At 46.4% G+C, this 26,287-nt stretch overlaps 1 protein-coding gene across 5 annotated transcripts in view; it reads left to right on the top strand.

Moving 5' to 3' along the window:
- The window catches only part of LOC111158684 (zinc finger DHHC-type containing 14), a 269,562-nt gene that overhangs the window by 145,722 nt on the left and 97,553 nt on the right, over window positions 1-26,287 (top strand). For all 5 annotated transcript variants that reach the window (XM_022520891.1, XM_022520889.1, XM_022520890.1 and 2 more), the window contains one exon: window positions 13,152-13,312. In XM_022520891.1, the coding sequence (XP_022376599.1) occupies window positions 13,152-13,312 (161 nt within the window). The remainder of the gene's footprint in view (window positions 1-13,151; window positions 13,313-26,287) is intronic.

The following is a 26,287-nucleotide window of genomic DNA, read 5'->3' as shown; positions in this document are numbered from 1 at the left end:
CGGGCTGTCCTTAGGAACCCGTTCTATTTAAAAATGAACTGAGAAGATACTTATCTCGGAAGTGCAGAGCTGGAAAGAAAGAGACAGCATGAAAGTTGAGCCACAGAAGAACACACTTAGAAAAGAACAAGGGGTCGAATGGGGTGGTTGAGGCATTAATTGGTCAGTAAGATATTTTTCAGTTTTTTTTCCAGTGAGTTCAAAGAGTTTCATAAAAAGTCCATCACTGTACTCAGTACTGTACTCAGTACTGTAAAGTACTGTACTCAGTACTATCTAGTAAGAATACCCAGGCTCCTGGGTGATACCTGGTACCTTCCACCTGTTCTCACCTGAGGTTCCTTGTCTCGCCTGCTTGACAGAAGTCTAAATCAGAGCCGTAGACTCAGTCCCACTCTGGCTTCTGGGAAGTGGGGGCTTTGGACTTTCTGTACCCCATCCTCTTCTCAGGAGAAGCAAGTTACTCCTTGGGCATAGCCTGGGAACTTTAGGAAGCTTTGCTTTTTTTCATAAATGAGAGTTTTGCTTGAGCACTGTACCTCTCAGAATCCCCCAGTACTGAGGCAGGACTAACCAGGGCTGGCTGTGTATGGCACAAGGAGAAATAGCAGGAGTGTTTTCACCATTCGGTGTCAAAGCCTATTCCACAGGGACTCTGGGGATACAAGCACTCTTCTAGGCAGAAATTATGGAGCTGGTTACGTATCAATGGAACTGAGAAGCAGAGCCCAAAAGCAGTGTTCTTGACCTTGGAGCACTAAGGTGCTCTCCCTCATTAGTCTTCCCTGAAGCTTAGGGGGCGCCCTAAGCAGTTAAAGATCTGTGTGTCTGTGGAGGTGCAGAAACGGAAATATGGCTGTACCCCTTTCCCGTGTCCCACGCATTAGTGGCTCTGGCTCTCCGCCCCCTCACAGTGGCCCTCTTCACCCCACGGTTCGGGGCTCCAGCCGGTGCTCACAGCACAGGATCCTGGGCTCAGCTGCCTTTTTGGCAGGTCTGTGAATTGTTTCCTTTCCTATCCATCTGCTGGTGATCCATCATTGGGAGGTACTGTCTCTCATGACCTGGGCCTCTCCTCTCTCCAAATGGAGCAAGGCACCTGCCGGCGGAATCAAGTTTCAGATTTTCTAGGCATTCTTAATTGCACATGATCAGGGTAATTGAGATCATGATAAGAAGGTAAAAATAAGTATAACAGTTACTGTATCTTACTAAGAAGGCATAGAGGGTGCAGATCAGAACTGGAAGTAGCCAGGGCAGGGGGGCAGTAGGGTTGGGGTGGGGGATGGGTGAAATAGATGAAGGAGATTGCGAGGTACCATCTTCCATTTATAAAAGAAAGAAGACAAGGCGATGTGATGTGCAGCATAGGGAACATAGTCAATAATATTGCAACAACTTTGGTGACCGAAGGTAACTAGTCTTATTATAGTGATCATTTTGAAATATAGATAAATATCAAATCACACTGTTTTACACCAGAAACCAATACAATATTGTATGTCAATTCTTCGATTAAAAAAAAAAAAAAGAAATGTAGACCTCATGGTGGTGTAATTGAGAGAATGTGCCCTGGGCATGTGGGCTTTGAAGAAGGCCACGTCTGAAATGAATTCTTGTTCTGAAATTTACAGCTGGATGTCTTCAGTCAATTCCATGAACCTCTTATGACTTAGTTTCCTCATCTGTAAAATGCCAAGGTCATAGACTTTTCATAGGGAGTTCATGAAATACAATATGTGAGACTCTTTGAAATGTAGGTTCTCGATCAAAATTGGAAACTTCCATCCTCTCCCTGCAGTCTCCCTGTCTAGCTGACTGTTCCTTTAAAAACTGTGTGACCACATCTGTGTGCCTTGCAAGGGCGGACTTCCCCTCTGTATCTGTCTGATCTGACCTCGCCTTCTAATGGGTTGGATAATTACATGGTAGGAGTCTTCCCCACTATCAGGGAAGAGAGAAGCCTTCACCATTTTTTTAGTGGAAAAGCACTTTATACAGTAGAATAACCAGTAGCATGGGCAGTGTTTAGGGGGTAGCAAAAGAAATCGTCTGTTCATGAACACTAAGTGCTGTCCCTTTAGACAAGGGAAAAATTAATCTGCAGCCCCCAACAGCAACCCAGTATCCAAAAACTCTTGGTAAATTGCATTTTGCCCATTTTAAATTTCATTTTGTTTTTATTTCTACCAAATATGTCCTCCTGAAATTGTCCTTACCCAGTGGACTCCCATTTGGTGTCAGAATGTTCATGGGCTTGTTAATTTGGTCACCTTGCTTTGTTGTTATTTCTCTCTTTTGGGGAAATAGAACTTTTTTCCTTAAATACGTGTGGAGACTTTTTCTTCTCCCCTCAAAAACAAGATATTTCTATTCTGAGTAAGTGTCATGTACTTTTTTTCAAACAATGGTGTCTGCTATGGACAAAAATATCGTTCTGTAAGTGCTTGAGTGAAGTTGCTTTGCCATCCAAAGTCACGTGCGTTCTCTGTCCCAATGATTGGTGATTTCTCAACTGTATTTATCCTCCATTGTCTTACTTCTGAGACGTTTATGAGGATGGGTATGTTAAAAACCAAATCTTCTCTCCTTGATCTTAGAGAAATACTATAAAGGAAATTTGCTTGGTAACTCTTCTGCAAAAGGAAGCATGTGGCCCTCCTTCTCCCCTCAGGAATAGGAGAAAATTAACTGTGACGTCTGGGTGAGCAGAGCATTGGCAGGATAGGAGAGAGCTGTCAGCAGAAGTAGGGAATATATCGAGATGGGGGTCTGCTCATCTTCACGCATGGTTTCCTTAACATTGAACTCCATGACTCCATGAACATTGAACTCTTTGCGACACCTTGCTTTGCAGCTCCAGCCACAGTGTGGACCTCTAGCTTGCGGGTCTGCTCTGATGATTGTATTAAACTCAGTTTGGCAAATATTTGCAGAGTGCCTGCCCCCTGGCGGGACACGTCTGGGGTACTGGGGATAGAGGAGTGACCCAATAGCCTGCAAAGGCCCCTTCCTGCTGGACTTGTCCCTGCAGGGGAGTCCAGTCCAGGTAGGTCTGAGAAGGCCCCACCTTCTTGCTTGGTGGTCGACCATGGAAGGCCAGGATACAGTGAACACAGCGGGGGGTTCTGTGGCTCCAAGTTCTTGTAGGTGCTATTCTAACCCTTGCTTAGCTGTCAATACCCACTCCAGAAAGCCTTCGCCGATCCTATCCAGGCCCAGGCCAGCTGGTCCCTTTCAGCGTTCCCCCACGTACTCTGTACCGCTGTCACCAGACTTGCTGTTGTGTGTGTAGTTACCTGATTTGGGGGTCTGTCTCTTCTACCAGGAGGTGAGCCCCTTGAGCCCTTTTCTTGTATCCCTGGCATTTGGCCTCGCATGTTGGCATGTAGTACAGGCTCACTGCAAGTGTGAGGAGCGATTGAATAAAAGAAGGTGACGTAGGACGTCCCCACAGTATCCACAGGACTTGGCTCTCCATCTGTAGAAACTTCCTGAAACTCACACAAAGGCCGAATGGTTATGGTTCTGAGGTGGTCTTCATAACACTCAAGTCCACTTTCCTATAGCAGTGGCTTCTAGAGTCTGGAAGGAAATGCCATCCCCCAGTGTAATGGGGGTTGGGGCCACACTGTGGCAGAGGCCTCGGTGCTATGCTTCCTGATTTCACATACCCCGGGGTGGGGTTGCTGCGGACAAGGACTAGCAGGAGGGAGGAGAGAACAGATCACATAAACAACAATTATATGCTGAGTGGTACCAGCGGGCATCATGGGGTCACTTCCCAGCAGAGAACCCAAAGCTCCCCAGTGTCTTGGGAAAGAAGACAAGGCCCACTGATGTCCACCGTGCAGTCTAAAACAAGGCAGAGAATTTTCATCCCGGAAAAGGTTCTCCTGAACATATAATGGTTACACTAATTTGTGCTCAGTTGAAAATGTCTCTGTGTTGAACGGTCCATTCAGCCATGATGCTTCTAACAGAGCTGTCCGCCATTTGGGTTCAACTCCAAGAACATGGCCAGTGTTTGAGAAGTTTAATTCATGTAGCTTTTCATCCCTTCTCATTCCAGAAGGCCTCTTTCCCCATCCTGCCATCCTCAGACCCAGCCCCAACCCAAGAATAGGAAGAGGTACACGACAATGAGTCCGGGACCCCAGATCCCCAGAGGGCTCACCAGGCCATGATGGCACCTGTGTCCTGGTGCACGTGGGTCTACACCTCCAGCCTCCTTCTCAACTGTCTCTTGGGTTTGGTTTTGTTTCTCACTGTGACATAGGAAGACCAGGGCATAGTTGTCTCTGCTGTTGATATATAAATGTTCAGTTTAAGGTGGAAACCCATGAGGGCAAGAAAAGGAGAACTTTCTCCTGTCGCATGCCTGTGACAATCTGTACAGAGCAGTGATGTGAGGCTCTTGTATCTTTAAATAGATGCTACCCCATACCTCGTAGAGATGTACCTGCAGAGATCAGGGGCTTTAGCCATTTGAGGTTTTGCTCTAACCTCGAATATGCATTATTGTCAAGCATCTTCTTTATAGATAGTTGGAGTTTTTTTTTTATGACAGCAGAGACAGATTTTAATATTTGACAGTCCCCCCCTTTTTTTCAGTTCAAGGAGAATTTATGCATTTATTTTTAATCATCTATTTTCCACTGCAAAAATAAGCCATGTTTAGAAACTTTAGTTTAGAAACTCCTAGGATCTGAGTAGCCACACTGGCATTCTGGGTAGGGCCAGGGCGGAGGCTAACTGTCCTCCAGCCACCTGGTCTAAGTCACCACGTCCCACTGTGGCTCTCAGCACGTCCCCGGGGCAGACAGCTTCCTGCAGGGACCTCTCTGGTCTTGTCATTTCTTCTGGCCTAGGACACACGGGAAGCTCGGCGATGGCGTTACCGTGGCCTGGTACTTTAGTGACCATACTCCGCCCGAAAATGACAGGTCATCTGAGTTAGGACTCTAACGGAAAACTGGGGTGTATGGTTGCCTTGCCTAAGTAATCACGTAGGTCATGAAAGAGCCAGTCTTTAGGGCAGAGAAATCCTGGCTTTCCTCCCTGTGGTTCACACACTAGCCCGAAGCCTTCGACTTCCTGGAATTTTAAATCAAATTCAAAATCACTTGGCAGAAACTTCGAAATGCCACCATTCTCCCGACAAGTCCTTGCACCTTCTCAACAGAGGCGCAGGTGACGGGCTGCTTATACCCTGTGTATTGAAACCTGCATTTTTAACTACAGATTCCCAGGTTCTGGGTCTATAATTGGACCTCTTAGGGTGCCCGGGGAGGCCCTTTTAGAATCATGAAACAGATTTTGTCACCAAGGAGCTGTAGAGGCTTTGGGAAGACGGTGCTATCTGGGGACATCTAGGTAGAGACCACACCTGGCTGGGAGGCCTGCAGGGAGAAGGCAGCGGGGTTCCTCAGGGACTGTCCTCTCCTCGGTCTCTGGGTTTCACCTGCCTCCTACCCCCCAGAAAGCCTGAAAGCTTCAGTTCTCAGATAAGAAATTAGACAGATATCAAAATGAGCCTGCGGGGACTCTGATGACCCTGTGAGCCACGTTTACAGTTGACAAGTGTGTGTGTGGATTTGTCCTCTCTCCCAGCCTTTCTCTCTGGCTTTGAGCTTTTCCTTCCAGTTTTCTCTTGTTATGTGCACCCCCTTTGTCCCTGGATTCATTTCTTTAAATTCCCTCCTTCCAGGGACGCTTGGATGGCTCAGTCGGTTAAGCATCTGCCTTTGGCTCAGGTCATGATCCCAGGGTCCTGAGATCGACCCCCACATCGGGATCCCTGCTCAGGGGGAAATCTACTTCTCCCTTTGCCTCTCCCCCTGCTTATACATTTGCACACGCTCTCTCTCTTTCTCTCTTGCTGTCAAATAATTGACTAAAATCTTTTTTTTTTTTAAATATGCTTTGAGGTTTTTTTTGTTTTTGTTTTTGTTTAGATTTTGTTTATTTATTTGACAGACAGAGATCACAAGTAGCCAGAGAGGCAGGCAGAGAGAGAGGAGGGGAAGCAGGCTCCCTGCTGAGCAGAGAGCCTGATGTGGGGCTCGATCCCAGGACGCTGGGATCACGACCTGAGCCGAAGGCAGAGGCTTTAACCCACTGAGCCACCCAGGCGCCCTGAATAAAGTCTTTTTTAAAAAGATTTTATTTACTTTTTTGACAGAGAGAGATACACAGCAAGAGAGGGAACACAAGCAGGGGGAGTGGGAGAGGGAGAAGCAGGCTTCCCACCAAGCAGGGAGCCCCATGCAGGACTCAATCCCAGGACCCTGGGATCATGACCTGAGCCGAAGGCAGACGCTTATGCCACCCAGGTGTCCCTGAATAAAATCCTTTTTTAAAAAACTCCCTCCTTCCAGATCATATTGGCAGATTCACCCTTATGTGCAATGAGCAAGTAGGGGGCTTTCCAGACCTGGAGTTCTCTTATAGGGAAATGATAGTCTTAAGGGTTAATGAAATCATCACTTTTCCCCCATTCTAGAGTTGTGAGCGGATGTTATTTCTGAATCCACTTTTTTCTCTAATTGTCTCTAGGTAATGTGCTTATCTTTGCCCTCTGGTGGTCCATTTACTTCTAAGTACGTGATTAAGGAACAAATCATACAATTAATGGTGTTTATGTCCCTGCCTATAAATGAAGACTACACTTATTTTACAGTGACTCATATGAAGAGGAAAAGATCATTTTTATCACAACCCTCACAAGCTCCATTCCTCATAAGGCTACTCTGTCATTATTTCAGACATGTGAGTCATTGGCTCAGATTATTTCATTTTATGATCATTTGCCCTAGCTATCCATTACCGAAATGCATTGCAATCAGGGTTCTGGAATGTAAAATAATAGGTTCACTTTGTGATTTCCGAAACACAGAAATGTCTTTTGTTGGTGTATAGTGTCACAGAGCCAAGGCTGTCTCCCCTCTCCTGTATGGACTTTCACGGTGGGCCTCATTTCTCTGTAAAGAATAGTGATTCTGGTGTTTACTTGTCCACACGTACAGGACAGGACGCAAACATCAAATGTAGGCTGTGTTGTGTCGGGGTCATGAGCCACAAAACAGAATTTTTTTTTGTTTCCTGTATATGTTCCCATTTACAGGTGAAAAATTAAAAGATGACTCGAACTGCTTTGATATAGGAAAAGATTCTTTACTTTCTGTTCCAAAGGCCACCTGGTTTTAATGCCTTTGCCACATCTTGTTAATGTTTTATTTTGTTTTGTTTTTCTTTTTAAGTAAAGCTAATCTCCGCCCTCCTGCCCACCCGCCCCCCCGCACTGCCCAAAAAATGTCCCGTGGAGAAACAGAGAGATCTGGCTACCCAGTAATGAAATCCAGATTTCCTCTCTGAAATGTCTCTGAAATTAACGTGGCCCAAGGAGTTTTGTCCAAGGAATTGGTTGTATGTCACATTCAAACTGGTGAGCCATCCTCTAAGTAGGAATGCTGAATTAAGGACGGCACTGATTCTGGGATGTCAATATCTGTTTGATGAGAAAACAATGTTGTAGGGATTAAGGTACGGGCTCGGGTAACAGAGCACCCAGACAACTACCCCACCCCATCAATAAACACCAAAGCACAAGTCATTATTTTTTACACAGATTTGAGAAGATTGCTGATAGAATTGAAAACATTCTTTCTCGGGGTGCCTGGGTGGCTCAGTCGGTTGAGCATCTGACTCTTGATTTCAGCCCAAGTCGTGATCTCACCGTTGTGGGATCGAGCCCTGCATCGGGCTCCACGCTGAGCATGGAGTTTGCTCAGGATTCTCTCTCTCTCTCTCTCCCTCCACTTGGGATTCTCTCTCTCCCTCTCCCCCTACTGCTCTCCCTCTCTCTTTTAAAGATTTTATGCATTTATTTAAGAGAGAGAAACAGAGAGAGTAACAGAGAGCACAAATGGGGAGAAGTGGGAGAAGCAGGCTCCCCGCTGAGCAGAGAGCCTGATGCAGGGCTCGATCCCAGGACCCCCAGGATCATGACCTGAGCTGAAGGCAGACATTTAACCGACTGAGCCACCCGGGCATCCCTCTCTCAGGAAGGAAGGAGGGAAAGAAGAAAAGGAGGGGGAAAAGGAGGGAAGAAAAGAAGGAAGGAGGGAGAGAAAAATATCCCTTTTACCCTTTTGATAATGCTACATTTTCTAATTTTTACCTGGAAAAATTCTACCTCTGACATCCAACAAGGTAACAGTCTGTCGTGGGTATTCATTCACCACAAGCCAGAGCCTACTGGCCCCCACTGATGCGCACCATTGAGGGGGAAGGGCCCTGGGACGGCTTCTTATCAGGTTAGCGTTTCTTTGGTCTGGTGCTAAATTAGCTCATTACTTTCATGTTATGAAAACACATGCTTTCAGATTCTTTGCAATTTTTTTCCCCCTCTCCTGACACTTTTCCATTGAGCTTTATGAAGACTTAAGTCGCTTGGAGCCTGTTTTCCACAGGCCCTGGGCTGTATGTAGGTCACAATTCAGCTAGAGAGAGGCCTCCATTCGGGTTTGTGTCTTTGGCAGCTGCATCATCTTGTATCAGATCCAGGCCCTCGGGGGAAGGAGTCTTCCTCCTCACAGATGGCTCTCAGAGTTGGAGATCCCAGCCACAGTTGCTCAGAAATGTGAAGGAGGCATTTTCCAGTTGTCTGAGCTTAGGCTAAGAATTTTCTCCGCCGCTTGCCGCCGCTAGGTTGTGAAGTCGTGCCGGCCTCGGGGGCTTGGCTGGGATTTCCCGTTAGCCTTGCCTCCTTCCGGAGGGAGGTCTAGCGAGCCCTGTCGGGGGCAGGGTCTGCTGATGGCCTTGTCTTTACCAGAGGGACTGCACACGTTCTCCGCTCTCTCCAAGCAGCAGTGGGAAGGTGCCCTGATCTTGTCGTGCACTTAGGGGTGTGAATTCTGCTGCTTCTTATAAAGAGTGTTGTCCAAGATTTCAAAGAGAAACTGGACATTGTGCTTTGTCTCACAGAGGTAGGTTGGACAGGGGGATGGTCTGTCCAAAGTTGTACCAGCATAAGGAGTTTTATCTGCCAGGACTTCAGGCTGTGAAGGGGTTAGAGGTTCTAATTAATGCTCACAGGACGCAAACATATTTCACACTCGACTCTGCGAACAGGGGAGAACCTACCCTTCTCCTCGCCAGGGAAGCTTCCTGGGCGAAATCTCCTCAGTACCTCCTGTTAGGAGGAAATCAAGCTCGTACCTAGCAGACTTAGAAGACAGAGGATCTCTCTGAGTTTTGAATGTCACGTGTTAGGCAATGAGGGCAGTGGGCATCCTTGGCGGGAGATGAGGAGAGGCAGGTGGAGGCAAGGGGAAGCTTCTGGAGCTGTCAGCCTGGAGAAGCAGCCAGAAGTGTCCCGTAAAGATACCAGTGCACTTGGGACAATGAGAAACCGTTTAGGACGTGGCTTACTCATCAGTGGCATCTTGCTTGAAGGAAGCACCCTGTGAGACCTGGAGCACGTCAAGTTTGAGGTCAAGCAAGTAAAAGGAAAGACAAGTACACTGTCACCTAAGATCTACTAAACCACCTTCGCAGGGGGTTTCCAGCAGGACTGACGTAGGCTCCAACCTTGGAGAAGCCAGAGGGACCTAAATAAATCACAGCTCGTGACACCCGTGGCAGATCACATCCTACTGACCAGTCTGCCCCATCATCCTGTCCCAGCTCTGCCCTGGGTGCTGCTGCGTAATGACTCTTCCAACTCTTTCCTATCCAAACTCATTAATGATGAGAAAGAGGAGAAACCTTGGCCTGAAATTTGAATTCTGGAAAATCATCTTCTATACAATCATTTCTCTAACCGTTTTTATGAAATACATACACACACACACACATTCACACACACACAGAGTCCACCTAGAGTAGATTCTTTTAGACTATAAAAAATATTTTAGGGCTACTGATTGAAAGGGGACATGCCCCTGATATTTATTGCAATGTTACCAACAGTAGCCAAATTATGGTAAGAGCCCAAATGTCCATTGACAGATGAATGAATAAAGAAGATGTATGTGTGTCACACACACACACACACACACACACACACAGTAATATTACTCAGCTATCAAAAAGAATAAAATCTTGCCATTTGCAGTGATGTGGATGTAGCTAGAGGGTTTTATGCTAAATGAAATGAGTTGGTCAGAGAAAGACAAATACGTATGATCTCCGTAATATGTGGGATTAAGAAACAAAACAGATGGACATAGGGGAAGGGGAAGAAAAAGAGAGAGAGAAGCAAACCATAAAAGACTCCTAGTGATAGGGAAAAAAACTGCAGGTTGATGGAGGGAGGAAGGTGGGGGATGGGCTAGGTGGGCAATGGGCATTAAGGAGGGCACGGGGTGTGATGAGCACTGGGTGTTGTACGTAAATGATGAATCACTAAGTTCTACATCTGACACCAGTTTTACCGTCTATGTTAACTAACTAGAATTTAAATAAAAACTTGAAAAGAAAAAAAAAGAAATATGTTAGGACTATTATAAATAGAGAGCTATTAGGACTAAGGTCAATTTTATGCCTTCAGTATGGACTGTGTTGATTTCTGATTGTGGTACCCTAATGCATCTTCAAGGCTTAATACAATGGGAGAGGTTATTTTTTATTTGATAATAAGTGTAGCAAAGATAACATCATTTTTATGACACAAATACCTTTTAATGACCTTCTGGAGTCTGCGTTCCTTGCTCTTAGCTCCAGGTTGATGTGACAGTTCGAGATTTACTCAGCAGACTTGCAGCAATGGATTTTTATTACGAGTTCTTCACAGAAGCTCCACATCACAGTCCAAATGTGCCAAACTTAACATCGTAGACATTAAGTGCCCAAGAGGCACCCATCCCCAGAGCCCACCGCACCACCCAACACCATGAGCTGGGATTCAGCCCCGTATGAACATTTGGATTCCGACTTTGATTCAGTAGTTAATGTGATTTTGATTGTCACTTTATACTGAATCCCTCAGTGGGGCCATCTTTTAAAATCTTCTAATTGTTTAAATCTTATTGCAAGAAAATGTTCCCTTCACAATCCAGGATTAGACACTAAGTGCCATTTACCAGATTATGATGTCCCCAGTCTCTTAAATGTTTGTTTACTCAACTTGAAGCTTTTCACATTTTTTAAGGAAAACTGGAACCCCATTAAAGGGTATTAATTATGTTAGTATTTGCCAGACAACACTCGAGGAAAGCAATGTTGGTTTTTTTTTTTTAATTTAATGCAGAGCAAAATCAGTTGGATTAAAAACGTCCTTTCCATTATTTAACAGAATACTTTCACCAAGTGGATGTCCTTAGGTTAGACGGTCTTGTATTCCTTTTGTCCACAGCAAGTTCTTTATGTTTGCTGGCGCTTTTTTTTTTTTTTTTTTTTTCCAAATTCGCTTTCCTACGAGAAACTCTGAGGATGTTCAGAAAGGCTCTAAGTGTCTGGGAGTTTGGACAGGGTCATAGTGATGTGGGAAGGACAATGGACAGTTTTCCATGATTTCCCATGAGACCCATGAAGGGAAGTCACAATGACAACCCAGCAAGTTAAGTGTGACATGATATCGGTGATGGTTGTTTTGTTCTGTTTCTGCAGAGCAGTCGGTGTGGGAGAGATGAAAGAGATGTTAGAAATGTCATATATTTTTGTCTCTCGAAATCAGGTGATTTTCCTGGAGGCCGCGGGCCTAGTCCTGTTGGGGGTCACTCCTCCACCTTCTTAAAGTTGTAGGAAATTCTGTGGGTTCCTTCCAAACAGGGAACTCTGGAGAGGACTTTCGTCTTCAGATCGCAGTAACCATCCCACAGAGACCTGTTCAATTTGCCAGGTGTCGAGAAGACCAGATGTTCTCACGGGCCTGAGGCTGGCCTCAGCCGAGGCCATCATGCCCCGTGGTCCTCGAGTCCTGGACTCTTACTGAGATCCCCTTACCAACCTGTCAGTGACCTCACCATCTGCTCTGCAAACACTGCACAGGAATGGGGTGCTGGTCGCTAGCATTCCCAGGATGGAGCCCCTTGTCTTGACCAGATCCTCCTCTCCACTCCCTCTCTTTGTTTCTTCTCAAGTATGGGCACGAGCATCAGCCAACGGGGTGGACCATCTTGGAGGTGCTTTCCATTCCAGATATTACAATTCTGTGATTCCGTCTTGTGTCCCTTGGTGCCCGTCATGTGACTGAATGTGGTGACAACAGACTGACCGTGGTCATGGCAGATCCCACTCAGCTCACTCAGCTCCAGGCATCGAGGTGGTTCTCACTCTGCTTCTCGCCACCTCCATGGAATCAAGGGACCTTGACAGTGGGCCAGGCGCTTGAAGCTGCCCGAGAGCCCACTGGCACAGACGTTAGTCTGCCCGACTCATCCCAGTCCCCGCTGCACGTCAGCTCCCAGGACTGAAGGACAGCGAGGAGGTTTCGTAGAACTGAGTTGGGCCATGTTCTTTAGTTGGGAGCTCAAGTGCCTTCTGGAAAGCAGGAGTGTATCATATCCCAGCTGCCTAAATTCCTTTTAGCCTCTTCAGAGGCCTGCTTGCAAGTTCATTTCCATTGCTCATTAACCTCTTTGGGAGAGATTAGTTCCAAAGAGATTAGTTCCAAAATTAGAGAAAAGTGGTTTCTTGCCTTTGAAGGGTAAATTTGCGGTTCTCAGCTTTTTCACACCATGAAGGCGTTTGACTCAGGAAGGAGAGGCTGGGTCTGTTGAAGATGGCTCTAAGTTGGGGTCTTCTTCTACGATGCAGTTCCGGGGAAGGGCAGGCAGGTCACACAGATTCATGTGCTGTATTGACTGCAAAGGGTCCAAGCCCTGCATGTCCCATGGTGATTACGGAGCACGGTGACTGTCCCTTGCCTGCCCGTGTCTTTCCCAAGGAGCACCGTGGGAGAAGAGGGCCTGGGTTACTGTGGCTGGAAAGGGAGGGTTCGATTATCCACAAGAGAGAACTGCGGACCTCCCCAAATGGAATTGCTTAACATAGATGAATTTTTAATGGAAATCAATTTTGCTCCTCCCAACAAGCCTTTCGGCTTCTTGGAAGATACAGACCGCTCCCTGTTGATTACTGACATTGTATTTCCTTTCTTTTCCCCCTCCCCGCTTTCCCTCCCGGCCTTTCCAACCTGTTGGCAGCTGCCCGTACCTAGCAGTGAAAATCACCCCCGCCATCCCCGTGGTTGGTGGCATCCTCTTCTTCTTTGTGATGGGGACCCTGCTTCGCACCAGCTTCAGTGACCCAGGAGTCCTTCCGCGAGCCACGCCCGATGAAGCCGCCGACCTGGAGCGACAAATAGGTAACCTTGAGGGGCTGCCCTTAGCCTTGGGTCCCTTCCCACCGGGGCTCAGCCGCCGTGTGGGAGGACAGGCCCAGGTGCCGGTGCAGGACGGGTGCTGGACAGTGGCGCGTAATCAGGGAGGCGTCCGGGAAGTCCTCGTTTCCTCGGTGGCAGCATGGGCTGAGTAGGAGGTGGGATGTGAAGTGGTTGGAGGTCAGCCCAGGGGCTGGCGGTGCCACCAAGCAGCGGCGCCTCCCTCACGATGCTCTGGGTCCTGATGTGTCTTTGAAACCCAAGCCCGGCTGAGGAAGAGCCTCTGTCCTGTAAGACCCGTCGTTATGGGGGGCCACTCTCTGTTCCCTTTACGAGCGTCCTCCTTGCTGTTGGTTTCCCAGAACCGAAGCCTGGGGAGGTTACGTCTTCCCCTGCTGTCTCATTGATCCAGCCTAGGACCCAGAACTTTCTTTATTAAGGCAACAAGATATATGTTCATGGTATATGTGGAGATGAAGAGCTTTCATTTTTCCTTAGATATTGGAACCCTGTATTGAAATGTAAAAAGTTTACAGGGACCCGTTTTAAACATATTAAAACAAATCCTAATCCCCTTCAGGGTAAACTTTTAATGTTCCCTTTTTAGTTGAAAAGAGAACTTCTCGCTCTTAAAAGTTTGCATTTGTGAATGCGTAGCTTTGCAGTGACACTATGATAATTTTACAAGTGTGGCAGAGGGGTTGTGGTGACTCTGTGTGAATGTAAAGCTTAGCATGAAAACCCATCTGACACTTCCCTCCTGCTGTTCCTCCTACCCTGTGGGCTTCTCTTCCCAGCCTCATTCAGCCAAAAGGCCCCGGCTTTCCGGTGTCAAGAGATAGGAGCGTGGGTTCTGAGAGGCAACATGTGCTGTGGACTGCCCTCTCCAGGTACCAAAGCATGGCTATGTCCTCTGGGCATCTGCCTCCATCCTTCATCCCGGCTGTGCAGAAGGGGAGCAATAAAGGAGTTCATGATGGGAGTATATGGTGGGGGTCTGCTGGCTGCAGCCTTCTTGTGTCCCGAGGCAGGCAAGCAGAGGAAGGAAGAATCAGCAGTGGAGAGACAGTCTCTTTCTTAGCCAGTGCATCTTGGGATTTCAAGACATTAATTATATATTAATTCATAATTTAAAGGCTTACATTTATAGCATGTGAATCTTCTTTAAAGGCCATCCACGGTTATCACTGAATTAACCATACCCAAGTAAGTTTGGGAAGAAGACTTTATTATGACATTCATTTTGCAAATAAGGAAACGGAGAGCCCCACGGAGGTTGACTGGGAGGAAGTGGCAGAGCCAGAGGCTTGAACCCAGGTCTCCTGGGTCTCAGCCTTTATTCTTTCCAGGGTGTCATGTCTTGGGGTGGAGACTGGTCCAGTTTCTTTCAGAAACAGAACTGGGCCTCTGGAAACTGCATAGCCTGTACCCACATCACCTTAGCACACAGCTTGAAAACCCTCTACTCAAGCAGTGTGTTGAGTACCTTGGTCTTTACACTGGCCTTGAAGCATTTTCCTGCTGCAATCCTATTTTCTGTCCCACCTCTCAGATAGTGCAAGGAGCATCTGTGAAATCAGCAAGATTGGGAACTGGGGATGACAAAGACTGCCATTGAAATTCTCTATCATAAATGCAGATTCTAAGAGGCACAGAGTTTCTGTTCATCCTTGTTAATATTGAGGAAGTTGAGTGATCTACTAAAATGCTTTTTTTTCCTTTGGCTTTGAGTTGATAACTTAAGAGTGGTTTTTTCAACATGAGTATTTTAAAAACCAGCTCTGCCCTACACCCCCTGAGACACAGAATCTGTGAAAGTACTACATGAGGTAAAGGATGAAACCAAATCTTGTTTCAAAGGAGGGAGAGTGGAAGGTCTTTAAAGACAGGACAGCATGGCAGACTTGAGTGGCTCTGCATATCCTATCACCAAGAGACAAGAAAACTGGACAAAACAATCACAGCCATTTCATGGGTCTAGAATTCAACTGTACTGAGGGACAGTTATTCATGAAAATCTAGTGGACTTTAGATAAGAATAGTGGGTGTCTATGATAGTCTCACCGGGGGCTGGTCTAGTGCCCACCTGAATTCCAAAGGTAAGGAAGTTCTAGCTGGACAGGGCAGACTCTGAAAACCAGCAGCTTACCTGCCTGAGGGGCTAATTTGCTTCGGAGTGAAGTATAGAAAAAAAGTCAGTAACTGAAGTTTCCCCTTAAGAAACTAGAAAAAGGGCAAACTAAGAGCAAGCTGTTGTAAGACCGTACTGAAGGTGAGAGTGGAGGGGTGCCTGGGTAGCTCCATTGGTTAAGCATCTCCCTTTGGCTTAGGTCATGATCCCAGGGTCCTGGGATCAAGTCCTTTATCAGTCCTCAGTTCGGCACTTTGCTCCGGGTGGCGGGGGGAGCCTGCTTCTCACCCTGCCTGCTGCTACCCCTGCTTGTGCACTCACTCTCTCTCTCTGACAAGTAAATAAATAAAATCTTTAAAAGAAAAAAAAAGATGAGAGTGGAAATCAATGAAATAGAATACAGAAAACAACAGAGAAAATCAGTGAGACCAAGAGTTAGTTCTAGAAGATTAACAAAATTGATAAATCTTTAACTATACTATTCACCACTCCTTCTGAAAAAAGACAAGAGAAGATACAAATTACCAAAATCTGGAAGGGAAGCAGAGGCATCACTATTGACCCTAGCATATTAAAAGGATTTTAACTTTATGCCACAAATTAGAGAACTTAGATGAATGGACAAATTCTCAGCAAGCCACAATTACCTAAAGAATGACTCAAAAAGAAATAGAAAAGCTGAAGAAACCCGTAACAAATAAAGAAATCAGCCGTCCATATGTAGAAAGATGAATTTGAATCCTTACCTCACACCATACACAATATTTAATTCTAAATGGATCATAGACCTCAGTGTAAGAGCTTAAGTTCTAAAACTTCTGAACAGAACTTAGAGAAAATTCTCATGACCTTGGGTTAAGCAAAGCATTTTTACATAGGGGTGCCTGGGTGGTTCAGTCAGTTAAGGGACCAACTCTTGATTTCAGCTCATGTCATGATCTCAGTGTCCTGGAATTGAGCCCTCCTGGGCTCCATGCTCAGCACAGAGTCTGCTTGAGGATTCTCTCTCTCCCTGTTCCTCTGTCCCCCCCCCCCACCATGCACATGCATGCTCTCTCTCTCTCTCTAAAATAAATAAGTCTTTTTATAAAAAAAGAGTTCTTACATAGATACCAAAAGCATGATCTGTAGAAAGAAAAAGATACTAAATTGAGGTTCATCAAATTAAAACCTTTTGTGCTTCAAAAGATACCATTAAGAAAATAAAAAGACAAGCCACAGACTGGGAGAAAGTATTTGCACATCATATGTCTGATAAAAGGATCTTTTACTTGTATTTAGAATACATTAAGATCTCTTACAACACAATCATAAGAAAAACAACCCAATTAAAAATGAATAAAGGATTTGAACAGACATTTTTCCAAAAAAGATCTATGAATGGCCAATGAACACAAGAAAAGAAGGAAATGCAAATCAAGACCGCAGTGACGTACCACTTCACACCCACTGGAACGGCTCTAACCGGAAAGACTGACAATAACAAATGTCAGTCACAGCCTGGAGAACTTGGAACCCTGTGCATCAGCAGTGGGGTAAAATGCTGCGGCCACTTTGGAAAACACGTCCTCAGAATTCCTCAAGACTTTAAGCATAGATTACCATATAACCCGACAAGTCTGTTTCTAGGGATATACCCAAGAGAAACGAAAACCTATGTCCCCGATGTGCATAGTATAATACCCGCAAACTGGAAATAACCCAAATGTCCATCAGTGGGCAAACTGATGAACCATATGTGGTATAGCCACATGGCAGAATACCAGTAAGTGATGAAAAGGAGCCCCGTGCGGACATATGCTACAACATGGATTAGTGGTAAAAACACGCCAAATGGAAGAAGCCGGATCAGAAGGCTACCTGTTATATATTTCCATGTGTATGAAATGGCTTTAGAGACAGAAAGCAGAGGAGTGATTGCCTGGGGTGGGGGTACAGGTGAGGGTCACCACACTTGGACATGAGAGAACTTGCTGGAATAGTGAAAACGGTCTACGAGCAGACTGGGGTACTGGTGGCACAGCCCGGTGCATTTATGAAAGGTCATGTTACTGCATGCTTCCAGAAGATAACTGTTAGGGTGGTAAGTTACAGCACAAGAAACTGTCCAAAAAAGAGGAGGAGAGGAAGGGGAGAGGAGGAAGATGGAGTAGCAGAAGAATGCCCACTTGCCTCTGGTTGTATGGCGTTAGGCTAGTTTTTTTTTTTAAAGATTTTTATTTATTTATTTGACAGAGAGAGATCACAAGTAGACAAAGAGGCAGGCAGAGAGGGAGAGAGGGAAGCAGGCTCCCCGCCGAGCAAAGAGCCTGATGCGGGACTTGATCCCAGGACCCTGAGATCATGACCTGAGCCGAAGGCAGCGGCTCAACCCACTGAGCCACCCAGGCGCCCCTAGTTTTAAAATGGGAATAATAACCCTTATCCTATAAGATTCTTCTCGGGATCAGCTCAGTAAATGGTCGCGGGTTTTTGTTTTTGCTTTTTTAAAAAGAAAAATTCTTCTCTTTTCCCAGCCAGTTCTCTCCTCACCTCCCACATACATGGACTGTCATAAAAGAATTCTCCACCTGCCACGTGATAGGATGAAATGGCTGAGCTGGTCTAATTCTTTATTAGGAGTCCTTCCCTGTGTTGCTTGGCGGTGGAGAATAAGATTATGTCTCAATGAAGTCTTAGCACATTGGTTTTGTGCTATCTAATTAAAGAAGGAAAAAATGAAAATGAGATTTAGAAACTTACTATTAGTTATTAATTCTAATTGTCTATAGATCTCTCCTTATAGAAGCCCACGGTAGCTGCTTGAAACTAACCATCTGAGTAACTGAATGAAGCTGTGCCAAGGGGTTGGAGGGGACCAGCTTCCCTGTCTTCAGATTTCGGGAGGGGAGGAGGTGGTGAGGAAGAGGGGGACGCTCTGCGTCTCAGAGTCTGTTACCGTCTCTTGAAAGGCCTTACCCTTCTGTTTTTCTGAAAGACCTTTCCTGGTTCATTACCTTGCAGCTAAAAAGACATCCCAGGATGGCAGTGGTGGGGCGGGGTGGAGGAGGGATACAGGAGGTCTCACCTGGGGTCACTGGAGTCCTGCTTGGAAACATGACACTTGGGAAACTCCGTTTTTTCGGTTCACTCGGAGGATAAGATACTACGCAATGGATTCGGGGCTTGAAAGAAATGATGAGACTGTGTTGTAAGTCACTGGGTCAAAGCATTTCAAGTAGGGATAGACCTTTCCAGGGATCAAAATAGGGGAGAGCGGCGGGTCTGCCTCTTTGTTTTTCATTATGTGTATTGCCTCTTCCCACACCTCGACAGTCTGACAGTCCGGAGGAATCCCAAGAGAGGGAATCTGGGAGGAGGCGAGATGCGAACTCAGCTTGTCGGGATCCCAAAGCGAGGCTGGTTCCTCAGGAAAATCTCTCCCTGTGTCACCGTAACCCTGACACCCGGAGTTCTTAGGTACAACACCAAAGGCAGGATCCGTAAAAGGCAAAGAGATAATTGACCAAAGATCATATGGTTGCTTGGGGAGTGTCGAATCCAATCCAAGGAAGCAGGGCGGTCTTTAGAAAACTCACCTGGGCTGTGGCAGGGGCAGAATCTGAAGTATTATCGCCTCACTCTGCCCCTTATTTTGGACAGTTGGAGTAGGTGGGAGCGCAAGTCTCCCTTCTCTCTCCGTCTCCTTCTGTCTGTCTCCCTCTGTCTCTTTCTCCCTCTCTCTCCTTTCCCCTCTCTCTTCCTCTTTCCCCTCCTGGTCCCCCTCCTCCTCTCCCGGCTCCTTCCCCTAGATCTCTTTCTCCCCCTCCTCCTCCCCCTACTTCTGTTTCTCTTCTTCCCCTACCCGCTACTCTCCCGCCAGACTCCCATCAACAACTTTTCTTGAAGTACACAGAACCAACCACCATTTCTAAGATGAAAGTTTCCCTTTCATTATTTCTCAAATTAGTCCTTGGTCTGGACATCCTTTAGATGAGATGTTTAGGAAGCAGGATGGTTTCCTGACCCGAGGAAACACCGGCCAACCAGCCTCGGTTATGCCCCATCCCACAGAGTGTGATTCCTGGGAAGAGTTCCATGGGAACAGGATGTCTTCACCCGCCAACTTGACTTGCTGGAGTTTTTTTTTTTCCCCCTAGAGACATCTTAATTCTGTGTTTAAGAGTAGAAACACTTTAATTGGATTTTAACAACACTGATGGATTTTTGTTGAAGAAAATACTTTCTGAGATTACTCTAAGCCAATCGAAGACCTTTATCAATGTTCTGTATTGTAAAGCTCCACTATTTCCAATTTTCTCCCATCTCGATGTTTTACTAAAATGATTTTACTAAAATCATTTTAATTGGAGTAATTTTTTTTCTGCATAAAATTTATAACTAAGAGTTTTTTCTCGTTCAGGTCTTTTTTATATCCTGAAAGTTGCCATTAGGAATTTTCTTACAGAACTATGACTTCTACTAAGACAGATTTTCCTAGTGATTTCATGTTTTGCAGTCAATACTGGTTTCTTTTTGTCTTGGTTATTTCTACTGGTAATATTCACCAAAAAATTGCTTTAAAATGTGATGGTTCCATTCATTTTTGGCTTCGGGCTACATCTGTTGTCTGTGATGGATATGTGGTTAAACCTTCCTGACATTTGGAGTCACTTTGGGTAATGCACACTAGATGCCCACAGTATAGAACATCCAAAAAGAGAAGGGGCAGGATCACTGGTGGTTAATTTGATTCGGTTTTGCCAGTTTTCTTTCCAGAAGGTGATATTTCCTGCTCCTTTCCCCCAAATCCTGTTTGAATCTCTCTGCTCACCTCCGAAATCTTCCCAGTGTATCTGTGTAATCGTTCTCTGCTATGGACATTTCGGCTTTTCAGGAACATTCAGCCGGCCCTGGGAACTCTGTTCAGACTTGAACTACACCTGCCTGGGTGGGATTCCTTCTGCCTTTGCCATCCTCTCTCCCCAGCTGCTTGCTTCCTGCTCTGTTCATTTCCTGTTTTATTCACAGGAAAGCCAGGGCTCAGAAAGGAAAGTGATTGGCCAAAGGTCATTTGACCAGAGCCAGGAACGCAGGCCCGTCTCCCATTACCCCACCCCACCAAGTGCTTTTAACCACGGCCCACCATCTCACTGCTCTGGGGAGCCAGGCCCCGAGCAACAGATTTCTGGTCTTACTGGAACAAGTAGCACTTCCTATTCCCCCTAAGTTATTTTCTCTCCCCCAGACTGTCGACATCATCCAGATTTCCCATCCTGTTGGCTGACTCCTCCGTCACCCATGGCCTAGAAATAGAGAGCTGTGTCCAGCACGTTGTGGCCATAGGGCCTGCTTCTCAAATCCCAGTTCGGTGGAGAGAGTAGAAACACAGGGAAAGTCCAGACAACCTAACGCCCCTCTTGAAACTGCCTGCAGATCCAGGGGCCTTCTGTCCAGTTGGACTCTGGCTGATGTCCCATGATACTCGTGAAGGAGTTAAGGGGAGGGAGAGCAGGGTGTCCCACCACATCTGAAATACAGTCTGGAAGAGACAAGACATTTGAAGAAAATGGCATCCAAGGACGAAAACAAAAAGTAGATGTCCTTGTTTGAGGGAGAATGCTAGAATCATCTAGAACGTACAGATGCCAGGGAAGGGTGGGCAGTGATTCTCCCACAGCAACTCGGGGTGGCAACTCAGAATGTCAAAATTCCTGATTGTCTCTTTAAAAAAAAAAAAAAAGAAAGAAAGAAAAAGAAAATCCAGGCCTGGGAGAGCTGGGAACCAGATGTCACAATTCAAAATTGTGGTATTTGGGGAAATACCACAAGATTTTGAAGGCTCTAGTTCTGAGGGAAGGAAGGAGCCAGAGATTTTTGTTTTTCCAAAGGATCTGGGAGGCTGGGTGTTTTTCATCCAGGATGTTCACTGAAGTCTATGTTATTCCTTCTTCCTGTAGAAACACGAACTTGGGGGAGTGTACCATGTGTTAGACCCGAGGCCAGTTTCGGATGTAAATGCATTTGCTTGTTTGTGAGGTTAGGACAGTTTCCTGTGATGGTTGGAGTGGAGAATTAGGACGACGGGGAAAAGCACCCTGCAGCTCCCCTCCTATGCGGGTGCGCGTTACAGAACCGCCTGCCTCACTGTCCTCCAGACAACTTTGTGGGGGCCAGTGGTATTTTCCTCCCTTGGACGGGAGGGGAAACGGAGCCAGGAGCACTTGCTGAGGTCACACTTTCTCGTCCCCACTGCCCTGAGCCTCCGAATCTGAATTCCTAAATCCACATGGGTATTTTGGTGACCTGAAGTCACTGGGTGTCTCTTTTAATATAAGTCTTAACAAGTTGAAGGTTCGACTTACGTACATAAGTGTCCATGCGTACAGGTTTGGAATCTATTCTAGAGAATTAATGAACCTTCCCTCGAAGCAAAGGTATCACTTCATGCAGATGAGGGGACTCTCTCTCTCACCACACGAATGTCCCATTCTTTAGAGTCTGTTAGATCAGCAAAATGATGGCACACAGCAGTATTGACATACATGCCGGAAGGGAGGGAGGGAGGAAGGAAGGAAAGAAGGAAGGAAGGAAGGGGAAAAAGGAAAAGAAAAAAGAAAAGAAAGAAGAAACGTAATTATAACCCACTCTCATATACAAGGCTGTGCAGCGGGGAAGATGACGGAACCAGGGTGAGGAACAGGTCAGCTGCAAGAGGGCAGAGGAAGCCAGAAGCTGTAAGGAGGGGATGGAAAGGCCCAGGTGGCACCAAAGTGGTGGAGAAATGGGGACCCCGTGGTTTAAGAACAGGCCTAGAGGAAAGAGCAAGGGTCGGGTGTGCATTTGTGGAAATTGGAGGCCCGCCCTTCCCCAGCCAGGGGCACTGAGCTGGGCAGATCCTGTCAATGAAAGATCTTGGGGAGCCCACCTCCTGGACTCCAGGTAGGCCTGTCCTCAGCAGTGCTCTGAGTCAGAGAACATTCCAACTTCAAGGGACCTCAGCAATCGTGGAGATCACCCTGGACCACTCCTTCGGTTTGCAGAGTGAGCTGAGGCTCAGAGGGAGACAGCTGCAGATACCTATCGTTTGCCCTTTCTCTTCTGAAACCGAGTCCCTAAATCCTTGCTACAACATCTCCCGGGAGCTTATTAGAAATGCAGAGCCTCAGGGGCATCTGGGTGGCTCAGTGGGTTAAAGCCTCTGCCTTCGGCTCAGGTCATGATCCCAGGGTCCTTGGATCAAGCCCCGCATAGGGCTCTCTGCTCAGCGGAGAGCCTGCTTCCTCCTCTCTCTCTCTCTCTCTCTCTCTCTCTGCCTGCTTCTCTGCCTACTTGTGATTTCTGTCTGTCAAATAAAAAAAAAAAAAGAAGAAAGAAAGAAATGCTGAGCCTCAGGCTGCACCGCACTTACCGACTCTGAATCTGCATTTTTTTCTTCTTTTTTTCTTTTTTTTTAGAGACACAGAGAGAGAGACAGAGACAGAGATCACAAGTAGTCAGAGAGACAGGCAGAGAGAGAGGGGGAAGCAGGCTCCCCACTGAGCAGAGAGCCCGATGTGGGGCTTGATCCAAGGACCCTGGGATCATGACCTGAGCCGAGGGCAGAGGCTTAACCCACTGAGCCACTCAGGCGCCCCTGAATCTGCATTTTTAACAGGACCCTTGGAAGCCGAGAAGCGCAGCCCTGGTGCCTCTCGCTCTCAGCCGGGACTGAGCCCAGCCTCTTCCGCTTCTCCCCCCAAGTCAGTGTTTGCTTCCTCTCCTCCTAAGCTCCCCTGACTGCCAGGATTTCAGGAGTGTGGCTAACTACAAATTCATTTACTTTGAGCATTCGGTGTAGAAGTCTCCTGGCAGTGCCTGTGAGTGGCATCTTTTCCCTTATTATTACTTACTAATGATAACTGTATGATAAATACCTTCTCTTTTGGTGGTGCTTTACAGATTCTGAAGTCCCTGTGTGCTTTTGTTATCAGTAAAGTGTATGGTTATGAGCCCAGGCTCTTGACCTACATTGCCTGAGTCGTCATCCCAGCTCTTCCACTTGCTGTGTGACCCTGAGAAGTGTTTTAACTTCTCTGAGCCTCAATTTTAGTGCATATCAAATAGACCCTCTGAGTGCAAAGATCCATTCCAGTGTTACCACCCTATGAGTCTAGAAATAAATCCTTCCTCCTCCTTGGCTTGACCATGAAAATCCAGGAACCTGAATATTCTAGGTCATTTAGCCTGTGAACTACTTAAACAAGAAGAATGACATATTCTGGGAATAATTTTAGATTGCAAAGCTGCACGCACACCTGTGTAAACCCTGCAAGCGAACTGTAGGTGCATGAAACAGGAGATAAGTTGATTCCCGGGAATAGGACTGTCATTCTTCCTTTAACTGGCCATCCCTGGGAGGGTGACGCAAAATGATGGAACGATGGCTCTTCTGACTGAGGCAATGAGTCAGTCGATCGGTTTTAGGGGGGAGTCAAAGATAACGCGTTTCATCCAAGAAGGGGCAGGGCATGTTGGGCAAAACGGGCTCTAGAACGGCAAGGCAGCCGCACTGGTGAGCGCACAAGGCACGAGGAGGAGGGAGAATGAGAATGGCTTTTCAGGAAAGAAATCCCGCTGGAGGAGGTTAATCAGAAGAGTGGGAAGGCTCTTTGTGCCTGGAAGTGGGAGGCTTTTTCTCATTAAAGTGTAGAGTAGCATGAAAGGCAGCTCAGGAATCAAAGGAAACAAAGCACCCAGTGAGGAGAGAGGAAATGGACCAAGGCCGGGAGGCAGGCCGGGTAGGGGCTGGGAGGAGATGGGCTGAGCAGGTGCAGGGCTGGCCAAGGATTAGGGGCCCAGCAGGGCAGGAGAGGAGACATAGAGAATGCGCTCTGGTCAAAGAAGCAGTAGGCACTCCCTGAAGTTTTCTTGGGAAGAGCTTTTCTCTCTTTTTCTCTCTTTTTCCCCCCTTCCTGTCTCTTTCTTTCTTTTTTTCTTTCTTTTCTTCTTTCCTTCCTTCTTTTTTTTTTTTTTAAGTCTAGGGAACCCTCCCACATTCTGCTTCATAAAACATCTGCATGTTTTGCGTCTTTTGTGGCTGGAGTCTACGCTAGGGGTCCAACTTAACCCAGAGCCCCTTGTTGAGTAACCTACTCTTAGTGTCTCTGCTTATCCCTTACCTGGCCTTGACGCCTCTATGTCGTTTATAAGCTTTCGTGCTCTGTGATGTCGGTGGGGTCTGTGAGTCAATGAAACTTTGCCAAGGGGCACCTGGGTGGCTCAGTGGGTTAAAGCCTCTGCCTTTGTTTTGGCTCAGGGCATGATCCCAGGGTCCTGGGATCGAGCCCCACATCGGGCTCTCTGCTCAGCGGGGAGCCTGTTTCCTCCTCTCTCTCTCTCTCTCTCTCTCTCTCTCTCTGCCTGCCTCTCTGCCTACTTGTGATCTCCATCTGTCAAATAAATATGTAAAACCTTTAAAAAAACAAACAAACTTTGTCACAATGATCTCCCTCCAAAACTTTGTTATAATCAAACCAACTCACTATTGGCTTTCCAAGTGATCTTTCTCCCTCCTTCTTTAGAATCTAATGCTGGAGGGTAGGGACTGACAGCCAGTTTTGGTGCTGGGGTGGACGTGTGCTCTAGCTCCCTTCCCTTCTGTGCCTGGGGAAACTCAAGACTGAGTAACCTATGGGAGGTAGATAAACTGTGATTTTGTGTTTCTGGTGGACAAGTTCTGAGGTTCGGAATGGTTGCCTAAGACCAGGAGTAGATTAACATCTGCTGATTTGTCCAGAGTTTGGGGCGGGTGTGAGGGCTCACTTGGAGCCAGCACTCAGAGGGTAGGAGGCATACGGTGGGAGAATGGGGGAGACCCTCTCGTGAGGGAAAAATTCCTCACATTTTTCATTTATCCAAATTTACTTGCATAAGCCCCCAAAGGAAAACTCTAACTTACAGAAGTGGGCAGAAGTGAAGACCATTTATTCTGAGACTGTAGATGAAGACTGTCTAGGAGAAAACAAGACAAGTGGATGAATGCCGCACTACCATCAAAATTTGGAGTGTGCACTTCAGAAAAATCTCTTTATTTTCTTCTAAGGATGGAAACTTGAAATCCAAGGGTCCTTGAGTGAGTGATGGATGGGTTGCTCCTTATACTCAAGAGAAAGCAGTAGGTAGAAGTGGACTGAAGCCTCCTGCAGCTCTCACATAGCTAGATATAACACACTTGGAGCAATGCTGAGCAGCCCAGGGGCACCCAGGTGGCTCAGTTGGTGATGCGTCCGACTCTCAGATTTCAGCTCAGGTCATGATCTCAGGGTTGTGAAATCGAGCCCTGCGGTGGGCTCCACGCTCTGCTCAGCATCTACTGGAGATTCTCTCCCTCTACCTCTGTGCCTCCCCTCACTCTCTCTCTCTCTAAAATAAATAAATCAATAAAATCTTAAAAAAAAAATACTGAGCAGCACATCCAATAGAGATATAATGCAAGCCAAATGTGTAATTGTCAATTTTCCAGAGTAACATTTAAAAAATGAAAAGGAACAGGTGCAATTAATTTTAATATTATATTGGCTTTAACCAGGGTATTCAAAATATTATCATTTCAACATGCATTCAATATCAAAAAGTACTAATAAAACATTTTACATTCCTCTTTAAAAAAATGTTTGGTATTGAATCTTCCCAGTGTTATTTTGCATTCACGGCATCTTCGGTGTAGACTACTCACATTCAGTGTAGACTACTCACATTCCTGGGGCTCACACGTGCCCTTTGGCTAGCATATTAGGCATCACAGATTTAAAGGACCCAGAACTGGACCTAAATAGTTGTTAGAATCTCTCAGAGGTATTGGTATTGTC

Source organism: Enhydra lutris, unplaced genomic scaffold (genome assembly GCF_002288905.1).
Source record: "Enhydra lutris kenyoni isolate GAN:26980312 unplaced genomic scaffold, ASM228890v2 scaffoldscaffold62, whole genome shotgun sequence".
Taxonomy (NCBI): Eukaryota; Metazoa; Chordata; class Mammalia; order Carnivora; family Mustelidae; genus Enhydra; species Enhydra lutris.
Note: the sequence above shows the minus strand (reverse complement) of the source record. Positions and strands in the feature narration are given on the sequence as shown.